At 44.2% G+C, this 14,887-nt stretch overlaps 1 protein-coding gene across 3 annotated transcripts in view; it reads left to right on the top strand.

Moving 5' to 3' along the window:
- The first annotated feature begins 2,379 nt into the window (after window positions 1–2,379).
- The window catches only part of LOC116947371 (proton-coupled folate transporter-like), a 22,453-nt gene continuing 9,945 nt past the window's right edge, over window positions 2,380–14,887 (top strand). Inside the window, exons 1-4 of one of the 3 annotated variants that reach the window (XM_032963020.2) lie at window positions 2,380–2,822; window positions 6,473–6,595; window positions 9,273–9,396; window positions 12,730–13,064. In XM_032963020.2, the coding sequence (XP_032818911.1) occupies window positions 9,289–9,396; window positions 12,730–13,064 (443 nt within the window). In that variant the 5' untranslated portion in view covers window positions 2,380–2,822; window positions 6,473–6,595; window positions 9,273–9,288. Of the gene's footprint in view, window positions 2,823–6,296; window positions 6,380–6,472; window positions 6,596–9,272; window positions 9,397–12,729; window positions 13,065–14,887 lie in introns of all 3 variants that reach the window. The other 2 variants (XM_076070454.1, XM_032963019.2) reach the window with 2 other exon arrangements.

Here is a 14,887-nt window from a genome sequence, read left to right as displayed (position 1 = left end):
ATCATCAGACTGATAAACAACAGAGTTCATCATCAGACTGATGAACAACAGAGTTCATCATCAGTCTGATGAACAACAGAGTTCATCATCAGACTGATGGACAACAGAGTTCATCATCAGTCTAATGAACAACAGAGTTTATCGTCAGACTGATGAACAGAGTTCATCATCAGACTGATGAACAACAGAGTTCATCATCAGACTGATGAACAACAGAGTTAATCATCAGTCTGATGAATAACAGAGTTCATCATCAGTCTGATGAACAACAAAGTTCGTCATCAGTCTGATGAATAACAGAGTTCATCATCAGACTGATGAACAACAGAGTTCACCATCAGTCTGATGAACAACAGAGTTCATCATCAGCCTGATGAACAACAGAGTTCATCATAAGACTGATGAACAACAGAGTTCGTCATCAGTCTGATAAACAACAGAGTTCATCATCAGACTGATGAACAACAGAGTTCATCATCAGTCTGATGAACAACAGAGTTCATCATCAGACTGATGGACAACAGAGTTCATCATCAGTCTAATGAACAACAGAGTTTATCGTCAGACTGATGAACAGAGTTCATCATCAGACTGATGAACAACAGAGTTCATCATCAGACTGATGAACAACAGAGTTAATCATCAGTCTGATGAATAACAGAGTTCATCATCAGTCTGATGAACAACAAAGTTCGTCATCAGTCTGATGAATAACAGAGTTCATCATCAGTCTGATGAACAACAAAGTTCGTCATCAGTCTGATGAACAACAGAGTTCATCATCAGTCTGATTAACAACAGAGTTCATCATCAGACTGATGAACAACATAGTTCATCATAAGACTGATGAACAACAGAGTTCGTCATCAGTCTGATGAACAACAGTTCATCATCAGTCTGATTAACAACAGAGTTTATCGTCAGACTGATGAACAACAGAGTTCATCATCAGACTGATAAACAACAGAGTTCTTCATCAGACTAATGATGAACAACAGTTCATCATCAGTCTGATTAACAACAGAGTTTATCGTCAGACTGATGAACAACAGAGTTCATCATCAGACTGATAAACAACAGAGTTCATCATCAGACTGATGATGAACAACAGTTCATCATCAGTCTGATTAACAACAGAGTTTATCGTCAGACTGATGAACAACAGAGTTCATCATCAGACTGATAAACAACAGAGTTCATCATCAGACTGATGAACAACAGAGTTCATCATCAGACTGATGGACAACAGAGTTCATCATCAGTCTAATGAACAACAGAGTTTATCGTCAGACTGATGAACAGAGTTCATCATCAGACTGATGAACAACAGAGTTCATCATCAGACTGATGAACAACAGAGTTAATCATCAGTCTGATGAATAACAGAGTTCATCATCAGTCTGATGAACAACAAAGTTCGTCATCAGTCTGATGAATAACAGAGTTCATCATCAGACTGATGAACAACAGAGTTCACCATCAGTCTGATGAACAACAGAGTTCATCATCAGCCTGATGAACAACAGAGTTCATCATAAGACTGATGAACAACAGAGTTCGTCATCAGTCTGATAAACAACAGAGTTCATCATCAGACTGATGAACAACAGAGTTCATCATCAGTCTGATGAACAACAGAGTTCATCATCAGACTGATGGACAACAGAGTTCATCATCAGTCTAATGAACAACAGAGTTTATCGTCAGACTGATGAACAGAGTTCATCATCAGACTGATGAACAACAGAGTTCATCATCAGACTGATGAACAACAGAGTTAATCATCAGTCTGATGAATAACAGAGTTCATCATCAGTCTGATGAACAACAAAGTTCGTCATCAGTCTGATGAATAACAGAGTTCATCATCAGTCTGATGAACAACAAAGTTCGTCATCAGTCTGATGAACAACAGAGTTCATCATCAGTCTGATTAACAACAAAGTTCGTCATCAGTCTGATGAACAACAGAGTTCATCATCAGTCTGATTAACAACAGAGTTCATCATCAGACTGATGAACAACATAGTTCATCATAAGACTGATGAACAACAGAGTTCGTCATCAGTCTGATGAACAACAGAGTTCATCATCAGCCTGATGAACAACAGAGTTCACCATCAGTCTGATGAACAACAGAGTTCACCATCAGACTGATGAACAACAGAGTTCACCATCAGTCTGATGAACAACAGAGTTCACCATCAGACTGATGAACAACAGAGTTCATCATCAGTCTGATGAACAACAGAGTTCATCATCAGCCTGATGAACAACAGAGTTCACCATCAGACTGATGAACAACAGAGTTCATCGTCAGTCTGATGAACAACAGAGTTCATCATCAGACGGGCTTCTCTGTGTTGTTTGCTCAAGGGAGGTCATTGCCCCCTCCCCCCGCCGCCAGACTTTGTCGCGTTGAGCTGATGATGAACTTTGTGTGTGTGTGTTGATGATGATTAACTTTGTGTGTGTGTTGATGATGATGATGAACTTTGTGTGTACGTGGCCCTTACGCGCTATGGGGGCTGCCCGGGGTGTGGACGGCGTCAGACCACCGCCACCACCACCGCCTACGGGCTGCGGGATTTCGGCGTTTTAACAACGCGGTGGGCGCGGCGTGGGTGATAAAGACAACGTCGCTGTGTGTGTGTGGCGGGGGGAGGAGAGCGGAGTCCGCTAAGACTGTGCGACATCAGCTGGAGAGTACTTGAGACAACTTTCGTGTAAACAACAACAACAGCAGCAGCAGCAACAGCAACAACAAAAATCCAACCCCGGCTGTTGCCGACAAAAGCAGGAACCGGTAGCGCGCCTCCGTGGTGAGTACTGTAAGCCGTCGTCGTCATCATCATCGTCGTCGTCGTGAAACGAGGCGAGGGATCTGAATCGTCGCTTGCCCTACACCGGCGGCCCATGTCCTCGCTACGCCGCCGTGCCCGTGGGCAGCCTGGGCACGAACCGGGCCGGGGTTTGGGTCGCGATCTTCAAAGTTTTTTTTGTTGTTGTTAAAAACGCGGCGCAACGTTTCTCTGTCGTGTGAGTGAGTGTGTGTGTGGTGTTGTACGCACTGTACGTGTTGAACTTCTTTCACACTGTACGTAGCCCATCCGTGTGGCTAATCGGAGGCGCTTGGTGTGGTGGACAGGGGAAGGACGACAAGCATGAGATAAAAGAGTCTTCATTCTTAAATGTATAGGAGGGTGGTGGTGGTCCAGATGTTTTGTGACCCCCCCCCTCAATGAATTGACCACTAACATTTTGTCACCCCACCCACCATCATTGTATATTCATTTCTGTTTTTATATAAACCTTACTTTTAAAAAAAACCCGTGAGTTTTAGAGAATTGAATGGGAGTCACAAGACATCTGGACCATCCTTTACGGGCACACGCCGCACTTTGTGTGGGTAGATGTCCATCGTGGAAGGTTCAGCCACAGTGTCCTCCAGAGTGGGGGCTCTTGTCAGCAGTGGCATCTGCAAGACATTTCAGGGCTGGACCTTTGCTTCTTTTTACTGGGATGTCCTGAATTTACGTTAAACTTGATAGAGACATCTAATTGAAGAATAACTCATTCATGCTATGAAACCTGGGGACGTATTAATAATTCACATACAGTACTGTATTTAACATAACAGCATTTCGATGACATGTGATAGAGGCTTCCACGAACGGCATTAATCATAGTCCTCGGTTTAATATTAGCAATCATTCTTGTAAGCGTTTCATACTTGATCCTTTTTAAGGCTGGTTTACTCGCATAATAGTTACAGCCCTTTCTCAATTCACTACTGGGTGAAGGTCCATATTTCACCACGTTGGTCAGTGCAGGTTGAAGTGATTTGGGTTCCAGTCGCCACTTATTTTGCCTCTGGATGAACAAAGTGGGTTCAAAGTGCAATACACGACCCACTCTGTCACGACTTTACCAAAGTTATACGTACTGTATTTTATTTAACAGAATTCCAACATTTTGCCAAAAAGTCGAAATGCGATGGATATTCTAGTTGTGCTCATAAACTGATACTAAACTGGAGAAGTGTCAGAAACCTTGCAGTCACCATCAGTTTGACTCATTCTATTCCCACGTTTTATATTTTTATTATTTTATTGTTCCCCTTCTACGTGACTTTACCGAAAGAACCAAGAATATGAAGAACCAGTTTAGCACGGAGGCTTTCGCGACCAATATACATAATACAACATTTTCAATCGGAGTACGACGTTTCGCCAATAATTACAACTAGCTTAATCAGGCGACAGTCAAATCTGTCTCTCCAACACACCGGTGTGCTGTACTAGTCACGAATTGGCCACGTTCTGTTTACGTGACAAACCTTACTAGTTGGCTGTGTCGGGTGGTGGCGGATTTAACGACACATATTTACGCGATCTAACTAAAAAAAACGTGTATTATGTATGAAGAACCTCCTACCGCCACCAGGGTTGCATTATCTAATAGGGCCTACGAAAACTAAAGGTCTTATGAAAAAAATGTTGACTGTTTTTCTGTTTGTATGATAAATCTTGAAGCTTCAACGAAACTAAAGCAATATGGCACTTACCATTCGCTCGTCCTGTCAGAACATTGAATTTAGTAATAGGATTTACCCTTTTAACTGGCACAAAAACTGACACCTTTATTCAAGGCATCATGTTTGCAATAACCACAACACAAGCAGTCAGTTTTTGTGCCAGTTAAAAGGGTAAAACCTATTACTATATCTTGTTACTGGCAAAGGAGGTCTCATAACATTGAATTTGTGATCGATTAAAATGAGCGGCATCCTTTTAAAGCTGCGTCATCCGATATAATAATCCTAGTAAAAATATTTGAAGACATTTTCGCTTAGATTTTGAGGCTTGCCTTGTTTTTCTCTCTCAATCAATTCAAAGTAATTCTGCTTAGCTGCGGCACAAATCGCACGCTCCCATCGAATGAGGGCACAGACTAAATAATGAACGTAACGGTAACGACATCTGTCCAGAGGATTAAAAAGCGAGTGACAGCGGTGGTAGTAACATGGGGCAACAGCAGTAGCACCTGGAGAAAGTTACCACCGAAGGCCTGCAAACAGAAGTGCCTAGGGCCTACAAGAACATTAATCCGGCCCTGACCTTCACCTATGCCGAGACCTTTATCCATGCGTTCATCACAGCTCCACTTGACGACTGCAACTGTCTTCTTCCCACCTATGGCATCCCCAGATTCCTCATCTCCAAACTCCAAGTAATCTTGAATGCCCACCGCCAGACTTTCTCACCCACACCTGTAAATGAGACCCGCATCATCGCAATCCTCAAATCCCTCCGTTCGCGAGCAATTCAGTCCACTGTCAACGACAAGACCGTTCTCACTGGTTTCATGAACCTACATGGAATCTTACCCGACCAACCTCTCCCCTAGTCGCCTCGCTCTATTGCCCTTCATGTTTTTCTCTGCTACTCCACCAGAGCCCGTGGGCCTCAGCTCCAGCAACCAAGGCCTTCTGTAAAAACCCTCCGTCAACCTTCCCTCAATGAGCCCTCACTCCTCTGCTGCTGCCCCCCAATGTCTTTACTTCCCCTGTTTTGACCAATTGCATTACTGAGACCCTATCTATGTTCCAGTCCAGGCTCCAGACTTTTTTCTTGTGCCTATGACTGCCTCTGTGTCTATCAAGTGTCTTCATTCGCACGTCTACCATAACATCGTCTCAAATCCCTTTCTGGCCTGTAACATTCTACCTCTCTACCACGTGTTTTTTTTAGTCTAGCTATAAGGATGTAGCTAAAAATATATGTACTGTGTGTTGAACTTTTTTTCCGCACCGTACGTAGCCAACCTTGCTAATCGGAGGTGCGATGATGCATGTGACACTCGAACAACAACAGTAGCAAAAAAAATCATACCACTTCCTGCGAAGTTGCAAGCTCATGTGATGCATGACAGCTCAAGCAGTGTTTAAAAGTTCTCAGCCAAACCAAACGCCTGTAGTGTTGCAACTGTGAGCCGTGGTGTAGTGCAATTGTGATTGGGAACTGCAGTACTTTACAGGCTGTGCTTCTTGTACAGTTTCAAGTGGAGTTCTCCACACGAGGGCAGGTCCATGGCTCAAGCTCCCTCCATCCACCACGACCACTCCACAGCCTCACAAACAACATGCTGAGCACCAGACCAGTGTTCTTGAGTCATAACTCAAGTGGAGCTATATGCACTGGAGCTGTGCACTTGTAAATCTATATTGAAACCTCATTTCTTTAGAACAGCTTTTTGTGTTTCGTTTGCTGCCCTTCCCCGGCACCTCTGATTAGTACGGTTGGCTACGTACGGCGCGAAAGAAGCTCTACATACTATACTATGTATGGTGCGAAAGAAGTTCAACATACGTACAAGTGTAAGTGTATAGTTGTGGCTTAACAATAGAGTTTGGGCGCTTTCCTGTTGCCTCCCTCATCTCGTGCACGTTGTACAATTACTCCTTATATAGGGTGGCGTATACACCGTATTGAATTCCAATTTCATATACGGACGACACAGCGCTTGCCTGCACTGCCGAGTGGACTTTAGCAGAGGTGTGCTGGGATGTCTGAAACTTCTCCAATTTGAGCAGGTACTAATGTCTAAATATTCGTTGTGTACACAGGGGTGGGGGTGCTGTCGTGTTCCAGTGGTTAGTGCATTGGACCTGCAATCCAGAGGTTGCCGGTTCAATCCGATCTCCCGGCACGGCAGTTGGAACATTGGTGCGAGATTATTAAATCCCCCCCCCCCCCCACCACGCGCCTTTGACACCCAGCAGAATAGTATTCCATCGTTATTCACGAACTTGCTATCCGCCGTTTTGGCTACACGATTGCATCGAGAGGGAGAGAGAGAGAGGAAGGAAGTGATGAGATAAAAGTGATGAGAGAGAATGTGATCTGAGAAAGTGTTGAATTAAGTGATAAGATCAAGTGATGAGATTCAGTAATGAGAGGTAATGTGATGCCAAAAAGTAATGAGAGATAAAGCGACGAGAGAAATGACGTCTCGAAGCTTTAGAAGCATCTTTAGACGTTGCGCGTACAATGTTCGCAGGCCAATATCATTGCCCGCCAAGTTTGCTGTTCACGAGCATCTCCATAACGAGGGAGCACTATCATACATGACTACACCGCAGTCGATCGGCAGGTCGCGTATGATGGGGGTGACGTGTGGGTGTACTCTCCCCTCTTCTAAGACGTCTGACCAGCGTGGAAGAGTAGGCCAAATACCCTCGAGAGGGGCTCTCTATAGTGGGGAGGCTTCTAAGCCAGCAGTGGCATGAGAAAGCTAATAGGGCTGAGGAAAGAAATGGCATCTGCATATTTGTAGTCTTCAAATAAACCTCGACTGCATTCACTTTCGTTACGAAGCTTGTATGTTTGTATGGTTATTATTCGGGGTGTAATAATGCCTCGATTACTTGATTAATGTTGATTCACAAGTTCACCATTTATGCACTGAATCGTGATTGTATGCACCTATGTTGCATGTTAAACATTCACACGACCACTGCAGCCATCCAGCGGCCGCTGCATTCGCTCCATGTTAATACAAGCAGAGTCACTGATTCCTGAATATCAAAACCTTGAATCGCAATAATAGCATGGGGCAAGGGTGTAATAAATACACCTCTAAGCCATTGCATGGATTCTGAGTCATCAGGTGGTTAATATTGAGGCACGTAAAGACTGGCATTAAATGTACATCAGCTCAGCTTTACCATGAACGAGGGACTTTAGCATGTATTGGCGTTGTTTTGTCTAATAAGCACAATTCACAGGCGTTAGTCTCAAGGCACAATTAATATATACACCATAGAGGCGTGCAATATCTGAAACGGATTAAATAATTGAAGTGAAAATGTACGCATCTTTGAAACCACAAATGCTACAACATTTGGATTCTTTGGCAACCATGGCAATGCACCTCAATCATCACGATGCAGCTGAAAAGCATCACGGTGATGATGGGTGTGTTCTCATCACTCACACATTTGATGAATGTTACAGTATTTACATTCATGCTATTCATGCAATGTATCTTATTGCTCGATTGACATACGTTATTAATCACAGGCGAAGCAAATACTCTTGAACGGCCGTGTATAAATCAAAAGGTATCTAAAGCATTCACGATAAACATCGTTTGTTGAATTTTTTTTGCACCGTGCGTAGCTAACTCTGCTGAACGGATTAAAATGCATTCTCACACGCAGGATACATGCACGAAATGGTGTGAGAAAGGATCGATTTGTTTCCGGTTTATGCAAAATTTGAAACATTTATTCCTGGTAACGAGACAGGAACAAACCACTGTAGTCACACACAACAGATGAGACAAGACAGTGCATGTTGGACAGAACAGACAGGACGATACAAACAGGGCAGAGGAGACGGCGGATGAGGCAATGCAGATGAGAAAGGCGGTCGAGACGAGGCGGACGGTGAAATAAGGACACAACAATCGTGAACTCTTGACTCGGACTGTGAAAGCAGTTCATGACAATTAATCGAATCGCTTGAGCAAAGCGGTGAATTGTTCAGCATTTTATTACAGTTGTACATTGAACGCTGGATGTTTTGGAGTGGATTTTAATGAATAGAGTGGGTATGTGTCGGAGTGACAGAGAGAGAATGATGCTCATAATTGCCGTGTGACGACCCCCCCCCCCCCCTGCTTCCAATAATTTGATGATTTTCCAGTGAAAAATACCAAAGTTTGAGGCCACAATGCGATCCGAGAATAATATTTAGTCTCGGCCTGTCTCATTTCCATTGTCTGGCTGTCATACACGAGGGCATCCTATATTTATGATTCCATTAGCCTCAAGGTAACGATTGCATACAATTTGCATGAATCGTGAATAATGTATTAATGCACGATTCGTTAGCGTGATCCAAATATTACAGCATGCCTAGTGAGCTGGCATTGAATGAGAAGGGTAATCTGTAGAGTTGTCTCTGTATGTGTGCAGGCGTCGTGGTTAGCACACTGTGTTACAAACCCGGCGACCCGATCATTGGTGACGAATAATATGAACCGGTCCTGGGTCTCCCTTAGGTTGACTCAGCAGTGAATGAGATCCCAGTACTGTGTGTAAACATCGACACGGGGGACACAAATGCAGCTGGGCATGGTGCTGGCCATCTACTCCCTCGTGTGCCATGCCGGCTATAATAGGAGCTCGCTAACAGCACTTGCCCCAACATTCTATTAATGCTATGCTGGGGTCTTTGCCTTGGTGTGTGTGTGTGTGCGTGCAGACACGTGGGTGGAGCTATGGCGCCCTCATGGGCCCGGGTCATCACAGTAGAGCCGCTGCTCTTCCTCTACATGACCGCCCTCTTCATCCAGGCCCCCGCCACACAGCAGATCATCCTGCAAAAGGCACGTGTTGCATTTCTCATGCAAAGGGTTTGCAGGTTCCATGCCGTTCACTTCCACGAAATTACCTTTCACACACGTGTGCAGAGCTGCTGCTGCTAATGCAGCAGCCGCAATACATGATTATACACACAGGTAAGCCCTAGAGGGGCTGGCATGACTCACACTGTCTGACCCTGTCAGCAGTAAAGCCCCGCTGTGGATACGCACGCAATCGGGAATGTGAGCTCCCAGTTCGCCTGCAGGTGTGTGTGTGTGAATAGAGCCGTGGGAGAAGTGTAATTGAATAAAGAGCCATAATTAATTTTGGTTGTTACAGTGGGTTGCTATTGTGGGAAATCGTGCTTTTATAGGCAACTGCCAGGTGGGGATTCCCGTGCGAATAACAGAGCCAATGTGTATTCTGCATATTGTATATGAATGCATACTTGTGTATTCATTAATTTAGAATATGCACAGCTCATGTAACATTAGCGTTAATAATTTACAGCCAAGCTAAGGACCTGCCACTGGCATCAGCCGTGACCGGGAATTGAACTTTAATCACTTGGCTCATAGAAAATTTGCATAAGAACAACACTGTTCTGTGCCACTGCAATTGCATTCTTTTGAAATTCATTTCCTTAGTTGACGTAATCTGGTGGTACCGGCATTCATTACAATGCGTGTCCGGTTAAGTGTGTGCATCAAACGATTTGGATTGGATGAAAAAGCAGAGGCCTGAATTAAAGCGAATCCGTGTGTTTGTTCCTGTATAGCTCACTGGGTGAATTGCATCTGGAGAAATATTCTGATTCAGTGGTCGAATGCAGTAATGTGTGAAAAATAATGAAAGTGAATCATGCTTATTTTAAGATGCCCTAGCATACAGTGAGGGAAAAAAGTATTGGATCCCCTGCTGATTTTGTACGTTTGCCCACTGACAAAGAAATGATCAGTCTATAATTTTAATGGTAGGTTTATTTGAACAGTGAGAGACAGAATAAAACAACAAAATAAAGAAAAACTCATGTCAAAAATGTTATAAATTGATTTGCATTTTAATGAGGCAAATAAGCATTTGACCCCTCTACACAACATTACTTAGTACTTGGTGGCACAACCCTTGTTGGCAATCACAGAGGTCAGACGTTTCTTGTAGTTGGCCACCAGGTTTGCACACATCTCAGGAGGGATTTTGTCTCACTCCTCTTTGCAGATCTTCTCCAAGTCATTAAGGTTTCGAGGCTGACGTTTGGCAACTTGAACCTTCAGCTCCCTCCACAGATTTTCTATGGGATTAAGGTCTGGAGACTGGCTAGGCCACTCCAGGACCTTTATGTGCTTCTTCTTGAGCCACTCCTTTGTTGCCTTGGCCGTGTGTTTTGGGTCATTGTCATGCTGGAATACCCATCCACGACCCATTTTCAATGCCTTGGCTGAGGGAAGGAGGTTCTCACTCAAGATTTGACGGTACATGGTCCCGTCCATCGTCCCTTTGATGCGGTGAAGTTGTCCTGTCGTCCCCTTAGCAGAAAAACACCCCCAAAGCATAATGCTTCCACCTCCATGTTTGACGGTGGGGATGGTGTTCTTGGGGTCATAGGCAGCATTCCTCCTTCTCCAAACACGGCGAGTTGAGTTGATGCCAAAGAGCTCCATTTTGGTCTCATCTGACCACAACACTTTCACCCAGTTGTCCTCTGAACCATTCAGATGGTCATTGGCAAACTTCAGACGGGAATGTATATGTGCTTTCTTGAGCAGGGGGACATTGTGGGTGCTGCAGGATTTCAGTCCTTCACGGCGTAGTGTGTTACCAATTGTTTTATTGGTGACTATGGTCCCAGCTGCCTTGCGATCATTGACAAGATCCTCCCATCTAGTTCTGAACTGATTCCTCACCGTTCTCATGATCATTGCAACTCCACGAGGTGAGATCTTGCATGGAGCCCCAGGCCGAGGGAGATTGACAGTTCTTTTATGTTTCTTCCATTTGCGAATACTCGCATCATCTGTTGTCACCTTCTCACCAAGCTGCTTGGCAATGGTCTTGTAGCCCATTCCAGCGTTGTGTAGGTCTACAATCTTGTCCCTGACGTCCTTGGAGAGCTCTTTTGTCTTGGCCATGGTGGAGAGTATGGAATCTGATTGATTGATTGCTTCTGTGGACAGGTGTCTTTTATACAGGTAACAAGCTGAGATTAGGAGCACTCCCTTTAAGAGTGTGCTCCTAATCTCAGCTCGTTACCTGTATAAAAGACACCTGGGAGCCAGAAATCTTTCTGATTGAGAGGGGGTCCAATACTTATTTCCCTCATTAAAATGAAAATCAATTTATAACATTTTTGATATGCGTTTCTCTGGATTTGTTGTTATTCTGCCTCTCACTGTTCAAATAAACCTACCATTGAAATTATAGACTGATCATTTCTTTGTGAGTGGGCAAACGTACAAAATCAGCAGGGGATCAAATACTTTTTTCCCTCACTGTAGTTATTTATATAAAGGTTTAATGCAACTTATATATGTTTTATTGTCATGACAAGTTAGCATCCTTTCATAAAATGTATATCATAATTACATTTTCAACCATGATATTGAACTGCTTATTTATTTTGCTTCATACGAGTTTGATGTAAATATAAACAGGGTTTCCAATTGAAGCATAAGAAATGACTCCAGCTACAGACTGAAACTAAATATTTGTATTATGTAGAACATCCTAAAGGTATTCATTTGGAAGAATCTAAGGTTGAACTATTATTCCAACCTTGTACTCTTTTCAGAGGTTTTTTTTTATCCTTCGAATTGATTTGTCAAAATTATACTTGAATAGAGAACACATTTTCCAGCAGGATAAAAGCTACAGCAATTGCCAACTCAGTAACATAGATCACCAAAAAGTCACGATCAAGTCATACCCAATAAAGGTGACCAAGTCACCCAGAATGAACCTGATCTCGTCAGATCTTGTAAACTAAGCTGGGTTGAGTCTGGATAATGCCCTGATGGGCAACCATAAAACAGCTGTTGTGGAGTAGTGCAGGGCTACATTGTTAACAGTGCAGAAAAACACATTATTCTACTGTACTTAAATTTGCCCACCGTCATAACCAGCACTGACCAACTCAGCGACGTATGGTCACACACCGCATACGAAACGCACGGCGTATGTGGGTCCCCATTCAGCAGCGGGTTAACAAAGAATGGCCGTACTTGCAATTGCAGTTGGTGTTATCATTCTGGACCCACGTGTGATGACACTGTCAGCACTGTTTACCGGCGATGGCCGCTGCCTTAATTCTGTCCATTGTCGGCATGTTCATCACCGCGATGTCACGCGTGCCCCGGCAGGTGTGCTGGGAGACGTACGGCACGACGGAGGCATGCGTGTCGCCGCTGGAGGGCGACCAGGCCAGGGTGGTGCAGACGGGCGCCTCCACGCTCTTCCTGCTGCAGTCGCTCGCCACAAACATCCCAGCCATGATTACCGCCTCGCTGCTCGGGACCTGGTCGGATCGCTCTGCGTGCATGAGACGCCTCGCAATGACCCTGCCGTGCTTCGGGGCCGCGATGGCCTCCGCCTTGTTGATGGTGGTGTCCTCCTCCCCCGAGCTCTCCGTCTACTGGACGTTGGCCGCCTCCTGCATCGCCTCTGCCTTGGGGGGTTATGTCACCATTTTGCTAAGGTACGCTGCGCACGCGTACCACTTTTGGGGACGTAAGTACGATTTGAAATGCACGATCGTTGCATTTAAAATGGTACGTACACTTATGTTGAGAGACAGAAAAGAGGAACGTGTAAAGACATTTTTCAAAATGTTCATAAAAGTAGGAAGGGGGCAGATAGATGGGCCGGCGTGGACAGCAACACTCCCCGCGTGTGTTGTCTGTGCACCCAGGCCAACAAGCTCCACAAACGATAACGACAGTGCACTGTTTGAGACGATTTATGGGTGAAGATAAGGAAGGTGGGAAACGCTCTTGCTGCTGAAAATATCGCCTTGGCGACACGTTCAGCGATTGTGCGTTCTCACGCTTGAAAGCTCGGTGAGGGTTGTCTGGAGTGGGCTCATAGCTCCAGAGAGGCACGTGGTGGCCATTTCGTAGCACCGACTCCCAAGTCGTCAGTTTGATGGTCCATGCTTGGCCATCGATGCCTGCACACAACAAAAACTCCATCATGGAAATTTGCGTTTCACTTAATTTGGTTTGGGCAAGACACGTCGCTGAAAGGGATGATGTCCGATGCTCAAGGATAATGATGGAGTAGCAGTATGATAAACAAAAACACCCTGGCCAATATAGTGTAGGAGGCCTTCACTCAATAGTGGATTGACAAAGAGCTGTAAATTAATAATTGTATGTATGTTTGTATAATTTATTTCATACCGTACATAGCCAACCATGCTCATTGGAGGTGCTTAGTATATATACTGTATCACCTTATCTATATGTAGTGAACTCTGTAAATATAGTTGTGTTAACATATTTGCAATACTTCCGCCCCTATAATTAGCACGGTTGGCATACATACAATACTGCCACAATTTCTGTTAAGAGTATATATTTTTTGTTAATAGCCAGCCCAACATTCTGTTTGTACATCAAATGGATGCATGTAATATTTATTATCATGAAATATTAATTTGTAAAAAAAATTTGGAAGGTTATGTGTCTGATCCCTGTGGAATTTCAAGCCAGGCGAACAATCGCAGGAGCATTTGGATCCTTGACAGCTTGTCTCGCGGCCAGATCAGTGTGCGTTGCCCCCTCCGGGAATATCCGGCACCGTGGACAGCTCACTCCGTCAGATTTGTGATTTAATACGCATTCAACAAAACGCTCTATTGGATAGTGAAGCCATCAAATAGACTACACGTGTGAATATGTTTTATTGTCGGTTGTAATAATTATTTAACAACACACAGTGCGTTGCATTACATTTACAAAAGCTCTCAACCTTATCCAAACCACCAGCTGAAAGGAAACTGAATGTGTGGCCATTTTTTGTTGTTGAGACCACCAGTCTCACACAGTTGAGAAATAAGGCGTTTGTGCGTGCAATGCCGGACACCCCTGTGTGTGTTATTAAATTAAAAAAAGTTCCATCTCGCATTATATTTTTTTCTGTCGTGATGGCATTTATTGTCATTTACACATTTGATATTTTTTTTAAATACACATTGTTAACACCCCTATGTATGTCCTCTGCTGAATGAAGGTGTCTCCATTTCGTGTTGGTCGTAGGGCTTGTTTGATTATACTTCACGCTGATCAGTACGATTTGGCGAAGGGGGTGCGCAGGACTGTGTATCACTTGGCACTGATGTTAGCCGTAACTGGAAAGTGAACTCGGGTGGCCGGGTTCATAGAGCAGTGCGCTAACCGCTGAGCTACCACTCCACCCTTTTTTTAGGTTGTACTGCCAGAATATATACGAAGCTCATGGTCCACCCTAAGCCGCATCCCACTGCACAAACCATGGCAGATGCGGATAACTGATGCACAA

This window comes from Petromyzon marinus, chromosome 29 (genome assembly GCF_048934315.1).
Source record: "Petromyzon marinus isolate PM22_M1 ecotype Great Lakes invasive population chromosome 29, UKy_Petmar_22M1.pri1.0, whole genome shotgun sequence".
Taxonomy (NCBI): Eukaryota; Metazoa; Chordata; class Hyperoartia; order Petromyzontiformes; family Petromyzontidae; genus Petromyzon; species Petromyzon marinus.
Note: the sequence above shows the minus strand (reverse complement) of the source record. Positions and strands in the feature narration are given on the sequence as shown.